Source organism: Merops nubicus, unplaced genomic scaffold (genome assembly GCF_000691845.1).
Source record: "Merops nubicus isolate BGI_N331 unplaced genomic scaffold, ASM69184v1 scaffold9012, whole genome shotgun sequence".
NCBI lineage: Eukaryota > Metazoa > Chordata > Aves > Coraciiformes > Meropidae > Merops > Merops nubicus.
The window spans coordinates 36,736-52,467 of record NW_008591558.1 but is presented as its reverse complement, the minus strand read 5'-3'; the positions used below and the strand labels follow the sequence as shown (position 1 = coordinate 52,467).

The 15,732-nt window shown below is 42.2% G+C and overlaps 1 protein-coding gene across 1 annotated transcript in view; it reads left to right on the top strand.

The window, feature by feature from the left end:
• The window catches only part of MIS18A (MIS18 kinetochore protein A), a gene marked incomplete at both ends in the record, with an annotated part of 3,731 nt that extends 340 nt beyond the window's left edge, over positions 1–3,391 (top strand). Inside the window, 3 exons of the mRNA XM_008950305.1 lie at positions 112–234; positions 1,730–1,823; positions 3,325–3,391. Of these exons, the coding sequence (XP_008948553.1) occupies positions 112–234; positions 1,730–1,823; positions 3,325–3,391 (284 nt within the window). The remainder of the gene's footprint in view (positions 1–111; positions 235–1,729; positions 1,824–3,324) is intronic.
• Positions 3,392–15,732: the final 12,341 nt, after the last annotated feature.

Genomic DNA, 15,732 nt, shown 5'->3' with positions numbered 1-15,732 from the left:
GGAATGAGTGCTCTGAAAAAATCGTAATGGATGTATTTTTTAAGAATAGGGGTGGAGAAAGTTGTTTCCTTTTATTTTCTCCTCAATAAATGTTACGTATCTTTCTTACAGCATGATAGAAACATTATTTTGCTCTGTCTGCTCAAAGACACTTGGCAGTGTCTACAGGTGCACCCCAAAGCATCTCGACTACAAGAGGGATTTGTTCTGTTTCAGTGTTGATTCAGTGGAAAGGTAAAGCAGAATTTTTATTGGTAAGCCTGCCACCCAAACTTCACTCACCAGACATTATGTTGAGGGTTGCTTCTGTTAGTATTTATGGCACGTCTGTTTCTACCACTTTGTTCCAAGGTGGTTTTCTGTATTATTGCTGTTGCTGTATTGCTGCATCATAATGCCGAAGTGAGAAACATCATCTGTGTAATGTTGACAAATTCTAGAAAAAGTAAAATACCAGCGCTGCCTTTTATATAAGAAGCTGCGTATTACCCAAGAAAAGAACACTAGGTACATAATCACCTCAACATCAGGAAAAACTCTTGTCCTGTGGGGATGACAGAGCACTGGAACAGGCTGCCCAGAGAGACACTGGAGTCGCCTTCTCTGGAGACTCAAATCCCACATGAATGTGTTCCTGTGTAACCTGCTCTAGGTGAACCTGTTTTAGCAGGGGATTGGAACAGATGATCTCCAGAGGTCCTTTCCAAACCCTGCCATTCAGTGATAATGCAGGAATGTTTCTTCTCATTTGATCAGAAGAGATTATGTTTGTCTTCTGCTTTAGACAGCATAAAATTATCCTGCAGTTGTAAGTAGTACCAAATAGGCCTGGCTGTAAGCTATTAGGGGTAAACATTAACAGCAGAGAACATGGGCAGAAAGCCTTAAGCAGAGCTTAGGGTGAGATCTGACCAGTACTTACCAAGTCTGATTTTTTTTTCCTTGCTAAGGAAAAGCAAATCTTAAAGCTAGGTATGTATTTGGGGCTCTTGCTATCTTAACAGTCAAAAAGCATCTAGAAAATGAAGGCATGCTATTGCATTGATTTTAGTTGGTTTAGAGGACTTAAGAATGGTCTTAAAATACTCTTCAATAACTATCCTCAATTAAGGCTTCTACACCCGAGTACTTTTATCTAAGCATTACTGTAGTAGGCAGTGATAGGTTGCCTGTATTGCTGTCTGGGCTAGTTTTAATATTTCTGTTTGGTTAAGTTCCCGTTTATTCGGCTGTATCTATGTGGACATTCATCTTCCTGCTCTGGACAGTGGTGTTTTTCTGTTTCCACAGCTATGGTATCGTGCTTTTCCATGGCAGTAAATTCTCTGAAAACCATCATAGTCACAGAATAGCATTTTCTTGGGCAGTGGTGGTGATGGCTCATTCTTCCAGATAGCCCTATGTTATTTTCAGTGTCTGCATAATTTCTCACTGTATCCTGTAGCACTGTAATTCATTACTGTTTCTTGGGGTTCTAACTTTCATTAAGCAGTGTTGTCTTGGTAGTTCTGTGCTTAAAACTGTTTTCGTTCCACCATACAGTTTGTTTACAGGATTACCAAATATGCACGGCTTTGTTGTTGCTGGAATTGTGCTTCTACTTTGCTAGTGTATTAATTAATTATAAACTCTGAGAACAATGGATGGGTCCTACATTTGTCCTTCATTCATGAGTCCTGCATTTTGCCATCAGAATGAAAAGTGCACGATCTAAACTATGGTGTATCAGTTACATTCTAGGATCCTCAGAAAAGGAAGCTCTTACTGACGAGGAACCTTTAACTCTTGAAAATCGAGCTGCCTTTGAAGAGGTGCTACAAAGGGTATGATTTAATCTTATATCGTTCCTTGTTTAAATCACCTCTATGGAATCTTAATATCCTTAAGTAGTTTCTTAAAAATAGCTTACTTCATCCAGACCGGTTCTTTGGGTTTTAACATATGCTGTGATACTTCATACTGTTGGTATCTTGTGTTATGCAAGATTTTCAGTAACTTTTCCTGCAACTTTAATGATAACTAGCTGTCATGGTGTAGGGTCAGAGCTGCCCCCAAGACCTGTAACAGACATTCTCTGTTAATCACTCTCCCCCTGTCAAAGGGGAAGAGAAAGGGAATAAGGGAGAGAGACTTTTTGATTAGAAAAGAAAACAGCTCTAATGAAAACAATAATAATAATAATAATGATATGGAATATATACAAAACCAGTATGGAACCCACCTCCCCCTGGGTGGCAGTACGTCACTGTCACCCCCAGCTTGGGAGTAGCCCCTGGGGAGAAGTCCCAGGCTGGACTCGGCCACAGATGGCGACTGGGTACAGGAGCTGGATTCTGGAACCCAATATATTTATATATATTCCATATCATTATTATTATTGTTGTTGTAGTTTTCATTAAAGCTGTTTTCTGGTTAAAATTAAAACTGCAGGAAAAGTTACTGAAAATCAGCTCGGGATCAAAGGCACAATGGATGGAGTCCTCCTTGCATGCCAGCATTGAAAAAGCAGCAAAAAGGAGAACTTGACCCTTGAGATCCTTCAGCTTTATACTGAATATGAGGGATATGGGAAGGAGTACCCCATTCATCAGTTTAGGGTCACCTGTTCTGTCTGCTCCTCCCTGCAGGTGTAGCCTTTGCTTTCTGCCCCCTCTGTGTGGTGCACAGGATTTGGCAGTGACCTTGGTCTGCACACCAATCCTTGGTGGTCACTCTAAAGATGGAGCGTTACCACTGCTAGAGGCAGACTCTGACTGCGAAAACGTGCTGCTAACTGCAGGCAGGGCAGTTAGTTAGGAGAGACTTAGCTGGAAAGCAAAATCACTGAACAGAATTGGTTCTCTGGTCCCTAAACCAGGACACTAGCATTGCTTGTTTACTTCTGTTTCTTCTCCAGATTTTTGCTTAATTTGTTTTAGTTATGTCTCTTTTGTCTCTCATGCAAACTGACTTAATGCTTTTGCTCTAACTTGATATTGAAATGTTACATTATAAATAAAGTTGACATTTTGCTCTACTGAAAACTTCTGATTGCAGGTAGAGAGAGCTGGGAGCGAATAGGGGAACAAAATTGGCTCTGAAAGCTGATGGTTGTCTAGCAAAAGCCAAATCTCTGGGTCTGACACTCACTAAGGTTGGGGACAATTGTGGATTTAGGCAAGCATGGAGGATTAATATTAAGTGAACTCTCAAACTGTGAAAGTAGCAGGAGTAGAGTCAAACAGGATTGGTGATGCAAGATCAAATTTGAGCACTGAGATTTACAGTTGCTCTTTGTATTGAGCTGTGTTTATAACTGATTGTCTTTCCCTGTTTACTTTACAGGCAGACACTGTGTTGAAGGCTCTGGAGGCGAGACTGATTGCTGTTGAACTGAGCATGTCTTCTCTTCGTAAGTGAAGTCTGAAAGAAGTTATGTGCAGGAGGTTTAAAAGCAAGAGAATGATGTATGTGATAGAACTTGTTCTTGTAATCCTCTGGAATCTGTGGGAACATTCAGTTCTTTGTACAGCTTTTGCAGACATTGGTGGCTGATGCTGTGGTAGAACAATGCTGACTATGAGCCTCCACTGTAGGCAAGGAGTTCCTCTCTTTTCTGTTAAAAGGATACCACAGAAAGAAGTTGATTTTAAAATTGCTTCTGGAGATTTTTGGTTTGTATGTAAATGTTTATTAAAATTTTTATTTCTGAAAGCAAAGCATTTATCTCCTGACTTACCTGATATTAAATATATTGAACTGGGTGTGTATCTCCTTCTTAAATTAAAAAAAAAAACAACCCAAAAACCCAAACGAAAACAAACAAACCTGTGATGTCTGAAGGAACAACATATGTAATTTTTCTTGTTTCCACAACCTTTGTTTGTACTGCACCCAGAGGTGGGAACAGCACGATAATTCTGTGGGGTCGTTTGCTGTTTGGTCCCTTTGCAAGCTCAAGGCTAAAATGTAATGGAAAAGAAGGATTGAAAAGCATTAGATAAAATGGTTTTCCATGCAGTATTAAAGGTCATTTGTTTTGCAGCTTCAAGGCGAGGAAAACAAACAAGGCTTGTAGCAGCACACCTTTAAACAAAGCTTGGTGTATATTTGAGCAACAAATTCAAAATGCTAATCAAGATCACATGTCAGTACTTTGTTTTAATGCAGATGCTTCAGTTTTTTCATCTGGTTGTTGTATATTCAACTGATTGTCAGGGTTTCTTATATAGTGTTGAGTGTTCCAAGTACTTTTCATGAAACAAAAGCAGTTGTAGTCTAAGAAGAATTTTGAAAAGTTTGTTTTTTGTTTTTTTTTTTGTTACCCAATGCTATTAAATTTTATTACTGCAAATGTTTTCAGTTTTCTCCAAAAACCTAGAGTGAGTTTCCCACTGTTCTCCCCCATTGGTAGGCTCTGTATCTCTTATAAAAGCTTCCCCCTCACCTTTTCTCTAGTTACTCCTTTGTTTTGAAGTAGTACTTGAATTTATCTTGTAGTGATGAGTCTCTACCTAAGCATTCTTTCATGTTTAGGTAACTGAAACATCTTGTTACTTCTTTACCTGCCAGAAGAATTGTAAGCACTAATCTTTCCAATCCAGTTACTCCAGTGTAATTTTTTGATGCAGCTTCTCTTGGCAAGTTTTTTCAGTGCTGGTAAGTGACATCATAGACTTCATACTGGATGTCTGAAGAGAACCATCAACTCTGCCTTTTAATTGAAGGTTGGTTGATACTTTTCATTACATACAGAGTATGTTTTTGTTGAGAATATTAACAGCTGATGGACTGATAGGCCTACCTTTTCAGACAATATTTTTTCCTGATATATTCGTTTTGACATTGTTTTCTTTTTCTATTAAGGACAGCTATGGGAGCAGGGACAAGCACATAAGAATGTCTAGTGGGTTGTTCTTTTTCTTCGTGGAGATGAACTGTGTTAAATTCTTTTTTAAGCAAAGATTGAGACAAGACGGCATAGTCTTTTACATCTGTATTCCAACAAAGCAGCAGCAAAGCACAAAAGGTGCAGGGATAATCTTGCATGTTTGACACTTCCCTAGCCAAATTATTGGCATGTTAGAAGTAGGAGATAGAAACTGTCTCCAGGCTGACAATACAAAATGGGTTCTTGTATTTTTTCAATTATATCATGAAACAACCATTTTAGATCTACCCTTCATGGAAAGAACCTCAAGCAGCACCTGTAGCTTTAAACATGTTTTTCTGTTAAACATGAAGGGCAGCTAAGTGGTTTGGAGGGAGTTCCTTCCTTAGAGGGATGAGCTGCATTCCTTCTGAGACTTTAGGTATAATCCAGCACCTGAGACCTATATATTGCTACTATGTGTAATGAAGTCAAGTGTGTATTTGTAAGCAAGTATTCAGAATAAGAAGTGGTTGTTTATCTGAAGGTAAGCATGTGAATTCTGTTAACTATCCCTCTTTTATATATACTATGGGGAAAATACCTGCTGAAGAAGGAACCTGAAAAACATAATCTCACCAGTATGTCCTTGAATTCTTGAGCAGAAATGACTATGAAGAATCTATATTAGAGCATGGGCTCCTGCAATGGAGCATACACAGATAACACTTTTTAAAAGTGCTCGTTAAGTCACCATTTTTCTCCTTGGATTAGTGTTAGGGTCTATATCTTTATTGAATACCTGCATTTAGCATCAGTGTATATTTAGAACAGTGTCCCTAAGCATATTGGAAGTGGGAGCTCAAGTATATTATCACAGCACTCCTAAAATAGTATTTCCACACTCAAAGGTTGCCAGCTGCTGCTTTGTTAAGGTGTGCAATGAAGTCTGAACTTAGAATAAATTTATATCTACATGGGGAAATGTGTGTATTTGGGAACATGCTTTGTTCCAAGAAGCTGAATTTTTTTTTTTTTCCTGTGAAGTTCAATTAGGAGCTAGCCCACTTAGTGGGCTAGAAGTAATAAAATAGAGAATTTTCTGTTCAAATATATAAATATGTATTACAGTACACTCAATTTTTTAAATATTAAGGAACGCTGTAGTTGTTCCCGAGCCAAATATAGTAGCAAAGCTTTAGTGTGCCAGCAGGATGTACAGTACACAGTCATATCCTTCCTTAATAAGCGGTACCTATTATGGGGTGACAGGTCCTTCTGTACCCAGCTTCTTGGTTTCTGTCCTTAAATGCAAGATAAATAGGAACTTCTAATTCCTCTTTGGGGGAATTGCGTGCTCTATGGTGTTTTTCCTTATCCTTGCCACTTTGTACATGATGTGCTGGGAGGGAGGGAATACTACTTCTTTTGGTGAATTCCTTAACTTTCTGTGCAGTTAATAATGGCAGGGGTTTAGCTTAAGTACAACAGTATTTTGTAGCTTGCTCTAATTATGCACTTTAGAGAGTGAGAGAAAACGGTACAATATAAAATACATGTCTTCAGAGGATTAAAAATGGAGGTTTCCAATATCCCCCAATTCATATTGCAAAGTACTTTTCTGTAACTTAAAAACAACCCCAAAACACTGATTAAGAAGCAAAACTTTGTGTCCAGAATCCATTAACAAGAAGGAATGAGGATGAGAAAGGCAATACATTTCACACAAAGACTGAAGCTTTTACAAGCTGTTTTTGAAGTGCAGAGAGGGAATAGACACGTGAGCTGTATTCTAGTCCTAGTGTTCCTCTTACAACTGCAGAGTACTGTTTGTTAGAGTCAACATGTCTGAAATACTGTTATATTCTTTAGCTATTTAACTTAAACATCTCCACCCCCACTGTGTCTTTAGCCCCAGGTAATGGTGATAGGAACCGCCTCAAAAATGTTGTTTTCTGGTTGAAAAAGCAAGGATTTGTCTCTTTTCTTATAAATTTTGTCTGTACCAGCATATATATCTGTACACATATATAGACTGTCTCTAGCAGCTTTCTTTCCCAAACTGATCTTTGCCAGAAATGCTTGTACGACTAAAGGATATTGGTCAAGTCTTCCATTGGTGGAAACTACCTTGTGGAATAGCAGCACATCAGCTTTGACGATAGTCCTGGGAATGGCATGTGCTGGGAGGATAAATAAGTGCTATGCTTCATGTTCTGTGTGGGCAAAATCTAGCCTACTGTGGTCCTTAATCTTTCCTTGGAGGAAAGCTGTTGTGTGACAGTCACATTAACCATGCAGAAGTGCTGATGGATGGGTGGTAAAGCATTTACCAGCACAGACATACTTATCCATAAGGACCTAGTAAACCCGAGGGAACGAACATGAGGGCAATCTCATTTTTGCATGAGGAAGCGGAGTATCCAACAATGACAGCTAGCAAGCTCCATACTGAATTTGGTATCTGGTGACCTTTACAGGTGACAATGACAGCTGCTGAGGTTAGGATTTCAAAGTTGTCAAGGTGAGAGAGCCATAGACTGATGATTTTTATTTATTTTTTTTTTTCTTGTACCCAAATTTCAGGTTAGGCTGAGATTCCTAACTTAGGTAGAGATTGTTTTTCTGATTTTTGCAAGCTTAGCACTGCAGCAGAGGCTGAACATGCCTTCCTGTGAATGTGTCTCAAATGGGCAGTGTTCTTTGCTGAGAGTGGTAGCACTCAGCTAATCTGTATTGTAATTATAACTCTTGATTTCAGGAGAGGTCTAAAAGATGAGAGTCTCAAAACTCTCCTGGCTGATATTCAACTGTTTTGGTAATAAAACCAGTTAAGGTAATGAGCAGGAAAAGAGCAAAAATTAATGTTCTTTGACACAGTTTCTCACAGCATTCTGATGAAAAAACTTACTGCTCATGGCTTAGACAGGTGTACACTCTTCTGGGTAAAACACTGGATGGACAGCCAGGGCACCACCACAGTGGTGGTGAATGGAGTAACATTCTGTTGGTGGCCAGTCACAAGTGTTCCCCAGGGCTCAGTGTTGGGGCCACTTCTTTTAATATCTTTATCAACATCTTGAGGAGAAGGTGGTGTCAGCTGCAGACTTACTGAGGGTGCACTCTAAATTGGGCAGGGGTCTTGACCTCCTCCTTGAGGGAAGAAAGGCTTTAGAGAGTCAGGACCTAGACAGGCTGAATCGATGGACTGGGGCCAATTGTAAGAGCTTCAACTAGGCCAAGTGCCAGGTCCTGCACCTGGGTCACAACAACCCCAGACAACGCTACAGGCTTGGGGAGGAGTGGCTGGAAAGCTGCCTGGTGAAAAGGGACCTGGGGGTACTGATCAACATCTGGCTGAACATGAGCCAGCAGTGTGCCCAGGTGGCCAAGAAGGCCAATACCAATGTCATCCTGGCCTGTATCGGAAACGGTGTAGCCAGGAGGTCTGTGGAAGTGATCGTGCCCCTGTGCTCACTCAGCACTGGTGAGGCTGCACCTCAGTAGAGTACTGTGTTCAGTTTTTGGGCCCTTCAGTAAAAGAAAGACACCAAGGTACTGAAGTGGGTCCAGAGGAGGGCAGCAAAGCTGCTGAAGGGCCTAGAGCACACATCTTATGAGGAGTGGCTGAGGGAACTGGGGTTGTTTAGCATGGAGGAAGGGAGGCTGAGGGGAGACCTTATCAACCACTACAACTACCTGAAGGGAGGTTGTAGAGTGGTGTTGCTGGTCTCTTCTCACAAGTAACAAGTGATAGGACAAGAGGAAATGGCCTCAAGTTGCACCAGGTGGGGTTTAGCTTGGATATTAGGAAAAAATTCTTCTCTGAAAGGGTTGCCGGGCCCTGGAACAGGCTGCCCAGGGAAGTGTTGGAGTCACCATCCCTGGATGTGTTGTGTAGATTATGTTGTGGTTAGGGACGTGCTTTAGCCACGGCCTTGGTAGGGTGAGTTTAATGGTTTGACTTGATGATCTTAAAGGTCTGTTCCAACCTAAATGATTTTATGATTCTGCGATGTGATTGCTGCTAGGAAAAAGCGTAGGGAACAGTTAAGTGAGCACGACACAACAAGGTGCAGTAGAGCAGAAGTCCAGCAGTCAGCACTAGCAGTGAGCTGAAAATGCTAATTGCTGCTGTTAAGCTTAAAGCACCAGGAATACAGCCAGGACATCCTGGAAAGACACCAAGCAAGCAAGATGGCTAAAAAGACATGGAAAGGAAAGAAGTGCAAAACAAAACAGCTACTCAAGGTGGGACAGATTTCACTTGGAGGGAAAAGGAATTTGGGAGTGAGAGGGCCTGAGATGAAGTAAGAGACGCTTATGGCTGTACTATTAGTACTCAGGAGAAAGGAGAACACCCCTTAACTGTTTCTAGCTCAGGAGGTTAGTGTACCTGTGTCCTCTCCAGACAAGAGGCTTTTTCCCTGACTCAAGGTGGCATCCTAGTTTAGACACATCAGATAGATGTGTAAAGTGAAATGAACCATTTGGCAGGAGCCTCTAGTGTCCACTAATGCCCTGTAGTTTATCCACACTTAGGCTTTGAGAATCCACTAGCTGGAAACCTACCTTCATCAACGCCTCTTTCTCTTCGTTTTCAGCCAGCAGGGTAGAGAAAAGCTGATGAGCCTGAACTGGATAAAATGTGCCAGAGAAGGAGGAACAGAAGGTGAAGAAGAAAAAGCTTAGAGTGATACTGTGGGAGTAAGCGTGAAGAAAATAGATGTGTGATTCCAAAGGGAGCAAAGCACCTGAATTGGTTTAGTTCCGGAGAGATCTGAACATCAGATTCCATTAGGCTGTGTGTACAAAGGCTGACAGATACAGCTACTGTCAACTGAGAGTAAACTGACAGAGGATATTGTTTCTGGAATAAAATAACTTTTATTCTTACAAAATATGTTTAAGGGCTGGGGGGGAAGAACACAAGAGCAGGCGTTGCAGTCCAGATGCATGTCAAGTCCTCTATCTGAATAAAGCAGAAGATCCTTTGTAAATCCTTCTCACAAGTCTTCAGGTCTGGAAAAGATAGCAGAAAATTTATTCCAAAATGGAAAAAAGAAAGTTAATGAAAAATAGTCAATAAAGATTTTCAGCGAATAAAATAACAGGAAGAAAATAACAAAAGGAGCTAAGAAATAGTAGGTTATTTTCTTACTGTATCCATATGATCTACAAGAACTGCTAAAGTTAGACTTGGGATGAACACTTGGCTTCTCTTACAAGGAGCAAATAATTGTGATGTATTGTTCATGTAATTAATTGTGTTAACAATCTAGTCAAAAGAGTAGCAAGCGGCTATTATTAATTTAGTTACAATTATATCAACATTTACTATCCAAATTTTCCAATTATTGCTAATTCCTATTAAAAATACAATTAAAACTGTTATGCAGACTTTCTAGCACTTCTCTTTCCTCTCTGTGGTGAGAATGCGCCTGTGGTCTGTGGTAGAGTGTCTTTTTAACTCAGATCGGGTGGTGCAGGTATTTCAGTGTCCAGGTTCTTCACCAGGTGATGTACCAATGTTGGCAGTGGGGGTTTTCTTGGCACAGTTGGATGCTGTTCATGTGCGTTTCCAAGCAGCTGACTGCTATCACATCTTTCTGACTGGTCTACAAATTCAGTAATATAATGTTGACAGTCTAGCAAAATCCATGAATATATATGGTATAAGGACTTGGGATAATAACTGGGAATTACACAAAACTAATCTAAAGCTGAAAACAAACATTAAACTGCTAGATGGTTCTACCATTATAGCTAGGACAAATTAGGCTATAGTCAACTAACTATTGGTAATGGTCTGATAAAGCTACAACTAAGCTAAAGAAGTTCAAGATCAGACAAGCCCAACAACATTTCTCAAACTCTTCACCCTTTTATTACCATGGGAATATGAGGGCTGTCGCCCCCTTAACAGCAATGGCCACACTGTACTGACTGTGCTATGGGGCTGTGTTAGCACTAAGTCTCGTTTCTGCAGCACCAAGCAGCATTACACCATCCTGGCAATTCTTTGCATGTGTCTCCCATGGCTTCCTGCCATGTGGTCAGAGGAGTGGAGTGTTGTCAGCTTGAAAATAAGCACAGAAACACAATTGTGTTTTCTTTTAAATTAACAAGAACTCCAGGCTTAGCCAAGTCACCCAGGAGACCAAACCTATGTAATTTTATAGTACATGGCTTTGTGTGTACTGCTAGGACAAAAAGCACTGGGGACATAAATCAGGAAAGATCCTCTTGTTTTCACTCTCTGCTGGTGTGAAAGCTACATTTCCCCCCTAACCCCTGAGGGCTAGTGCTTGTAGCAGGCTGACAGAGATGATTTGTTCTAAATCTTTTGTAAACTGACAGAAAACTCTTTCCAAATCTCTCAGCCCAGCAAATAGAAGGTTCAAATAATAAGAAATTCAAAACCAGAAATAAATTTCTCTTTTCTGACTTCTTTTCAGCTATGCTAGACCATCAAAATATTAAGTTACTCTACAACACATGAATCCACTCCATTAGTAGAGCCACCTTAAACATCTCAAAATTATTTTTCCATGCAGTTTTCTTGTCCAATAACAATTTGCTATGACAGAATCAGGCACAGAGGTGTTTCTTGTGGTGTTTCAGATGGAAGAATTAAATTGTGGGCACTAACTCTAGTGGAGGCTAGACAGGGAGGCTGCTCCTGTGCTGGGCATAGGGAAAGTTGCTCACAGAAGACCACGTTCCTGCTTAACGTCTGAGGTTTGAGAGGGGAGTCATACTGAAGAGGGCAGGATAGTCTTAGGGATAGGAAAATATGCTTTATTTTGTTAAAGGTTTTAACCTTTAACCTCTGAACTGTTTATCTTATCCAAGGCATGGTTCAGAGAAGCCCCCAAGAGGTGTGGGGTTTGCAGCCAGGGGTCACTCCACCTGGCAGGGCTTGTGCACTGGCAGCCTTCCCCCAGCCCCTTTCTGACCAAGCTTCCCCTCCCAGGCCCCAGCTGAAAACCACAAACAAACATGAGCAGCCGTAACAAGGAGAGAAAAAAAAAAAAAAAAAACAGGGATGAAAGCTGGGTTCAGATAACCACCTTGGAGCATCCAAATAGGAGGTGTGACTTTCAGGCTGCTGGCAGCTGTCCAGCTGCAATGGAAGGAGTCAAAGCATGCTTTAGGCTCAGGTGCTCCCTGGCACTTGTGGAAAAACAGGGCTAAATGGTCACCTGGGAGGTGCGCTTTGGGCAGCCCCTCTGTTTATTTAAATCTTGAACCAAATGACTTGTTAATATGTAATTGCCAGGCCGGTATGCAGTTCATTCATTTGCTTGCTAATACTACAGCAGAGAAACACAGGACCCCAAACCTCCCTGCAGCACCCGTGTCCTCAGCACCTCTGGGGACCTGTGGTCCCTCCACGTTTTCCTGCTCCTATGGCCCTGTGGTCCCTCCACGTTTGCCTGCTGAGGCCGGGAGAGGGCACATCTCCATAAGAGATCCCACTGCTGCTTACCACTGACAATGAGGATTTTCCTCTCCAGTTCATTCTGCTCACTCAGGACTTTGTTTTTTGGGTACCTAGTACTGCAGGGGTTTTGCCTGCCTTTCTTTACTCTTCGAGACGCATTTGCAGCCTTGCTGGAGACTGCCAACTGCCCTGCTTTGGTACTTGAAGGTAGGAGGTGTGGACTTGTTGAATAAATACCATTTGGATTCAAAACTGTTAAGATGGAGACACAAAGGAGTCTGTAGGACTCTCATCTGTTACTTCCCTGAGGGTTCCTTGGGGAGAATGTGCTATTATTCCTGGGATGCTTTCTATGAAAAAAACAACAAAACCAAAAACAACAAAACAAAACCCTGAATGAGACAGATTTTTCTAATCTGGGGAATAGATTGGAGCTCACATATGCCTTTTGTTTCTGATATATGAGATGTTACAGAAGCAATAAAATGTAGCAACTGTTTATTTAAGCTATACTAAGGAGCAAATATCCATGATTTGACAGAAACAAAAATAATTCAGCCTATCTTCACAAAGCAAAGTAAGGGAAGGTCAAAAACATGAAAAATTCCCTGCGTAAGGGTTTCATAAATAGACCGTAATGTAGTTTTCAGCAGCATTGCAATACTCTAGAAAAGGATCCCACAGCCTAAATTTTGAATGGAAAACTGCACTCCATTCACCACTAGCTAATTGACACTGCTGGCATATCTCAGGTAGCCCCTAAAAGAACAAAAACGTCTACCCACTGAATTTGTATTTTAAAATATCCTCGGAGAAAGTGACCTTGTGCAGTGATTCCTGTGTGAGTAGCAATAGGTTCTTCATTGTTCACATTTCAATTGTTTTCTGCATTTAGATTTCAAATCACCAATTTTTGCATCCTCTTTTGAGCTGTGAGTAGTATGCATCCAAAGAAGAATGCTGGATTTGAGGTGAACCCCTGAAAATGGATGGTTCTCTGAAACTACCGCTGGTTTTAATAGCGGTTCTTTAAGCCTTGCATAAGCAAAGCTCTACAGTGTATCAGGCCAGCAGGGCTTTTCTGAAAGCAGCTGATGAGGAGAAGGGGTGTTAAACTTGCAGAGCTTCACATCTGAGCAGGAATTAACGAGCCTTGGAAGCAGTTCGCAAGCACACAAGTTCTTCCTGGTTGCTGCTATCAGAAGTCTTTTCTTAAAGCATCTCCTCCCGACCCAAATAAATACAGAGGGCTGGGCTGGCTTAGCTGTGAAAGTCCCCATTCATAATGCTACTGTTAAATCTCAGGCTGCTTATTTTATCTAGCCCTGTGCCTCATTAGCCCCTTTCTGGATTTCTAACTCAGCCCCATAGGCACAGTGAAAGTGGCGTAGCTGGAGCCAGGGTTCAGGAACACAACTTAAGACCACTTTTCTTATTTGGATGGGGATTTTGACTGCAATGGTAGTTAGTCCCAAAGGCTTTACTCAGCCGGAATAAGCTATACTGAATAGTGCACCAAAAGGTGGTTGGCTCAGATTCCCTTCAGGACATTTTTCCTTGGCAAAACATTAGCCAGTCAGATTTGAACTGCTGATTGTCTTTATGATCTGTCCCAAGTCAAAAAATCCCAAACGTACACAAACCTAGGTGGTCATTTGGCATTGAGGAGTCCTCACTAATCAGTTTGAAGCTCCTACATTAACACTAGTGGATCAGCCAGAAGGAAAGTACTTGGGCTTTCCTTCCACTTAGTCTCATACGGCAGGAGACGATCAGCCCGCACGGTCTGAGCGGCTGATTCACCCACTGGCCATGCTCTGCTCGCCCTGTGTCCAGACCCCAGGGACACAGCGGGTGTCTGATGTATCAGAGGCTTGGCGTGCAACTACTAGAAGGTAAGCAAGGGAAGAGCTTCCTGCCAGGGTTCCCATCCCTCAATGGCACATGCTCCTGTCTCTGCTCTGCACCTTGCACCCCATATCACCTGGCTCACAGTACCTCAACACAGACAGGCTTGTGTGGCTGCCAAAGTTCCCTGCAGGGGAATGGCAAGCAGGACTTGTAGCTACTAGAAAAGCCCATGGAGGCTCTTTTCTCCCTCCAAATGCCAGTGGCGCCAGAATCCCACAGTTATGGTGGTGAGTTCACTCATTCAGTCCCTGTTCCTCTGGAGAGCTGCTGTTGTGTTCTTCCCCAGCCTGGCTGCCTTTTCTGCCCGCACGCTCACTTACGTGTTGCTGGAGAATGAGCAACAGAGTAGGCAGTGTTGTGCGGTTGCAGACTTGGCTGTGCTGCCCTGTCACATCACTCCACATGGCGACATTCACCACCCCAAAGTTTGACTCTGAGCCCCAGAGATCGTAACACCCTGAGGTCCAACACACAGTGCCGTAGCACTGATCTCCATGCTGTCATCTTCTCCCTAGGATGTCAGTTCCAGCTGCAAAGGACCAAGACCACCACTCACTTGTTTGAGTGGCTTCAGTTGCAGAAGCAGAGTTCGCACTGAGTGGTGTTGCAGCTCACAGCTCATCCCTCCGACCACTGTGTCCCTCTTGCTTGTGTTTTGCCCATCACAGACTTCTCAAAGGCTTTTCTAAGCAAGTAGGAGTTGGGAGAGTCTAAAGCACTGGAGACCTACAGTCATGCAAAAATCACAGGAATGTGGAGCTGCTTGGAGTAGTGAGTTTGCTTCAGATGGCCCCCAGTCCTTCTCCTCCACCTCACTGAGCTTTCTCTGCTGTCACCAGAGTCTTTGCTGAATCCATGGTCTCCAGCTGTGGAACTCTGGCTCCAGATCAGACTAGGATGACTGAATTGCTGGATGACACTAGCTCAATACTAGGTACAAGCAATCATCTTTTCTTTAAGCCAAGATGGATAGTGAAACCAAATACAGTAACACGCAAGGGAAATCATTATTGAAAGTGGAAAATTCAATCTGGAATTCGTAATTTTGTAGAAATAGATTTTTCCCAAACTATAATTTTTGTTTTTTCCTCTGTCCTGGCTACTGCAGCAGTGGCTGAGGTGTAACAACTTGCACAGTTCTTCTGCTGACCTCTTGCCCAATATAGAATGATATTATCATTAACAGGCAGACCAGCAGCAAACCCATCCCCCCACTCTCACATCACACTCCAAATCCAAAATGCCAGATGACTGGAGGGAGGAACAAGTCAATGCACTCACCCACCATAGTGGACACGAAGAAGGGAGCAAGCCAGGCAAGAAGCCAAGCCATGGGAGATGGGAGCAGCCAGGCCATGAGCCCAGTTATACAGTAGGGACTCAGAGACAGCTTCATTTCTGGCCCTGCCATCCTGGGGACTCCACTTCCTGTGAAGAGTCAGGGAGCCCTTTCAGTAGCCAGAACCCTCACACAACACATACACTCTATGTACAAACCTCCCAACCCCACTGCAAGCAATCAGCT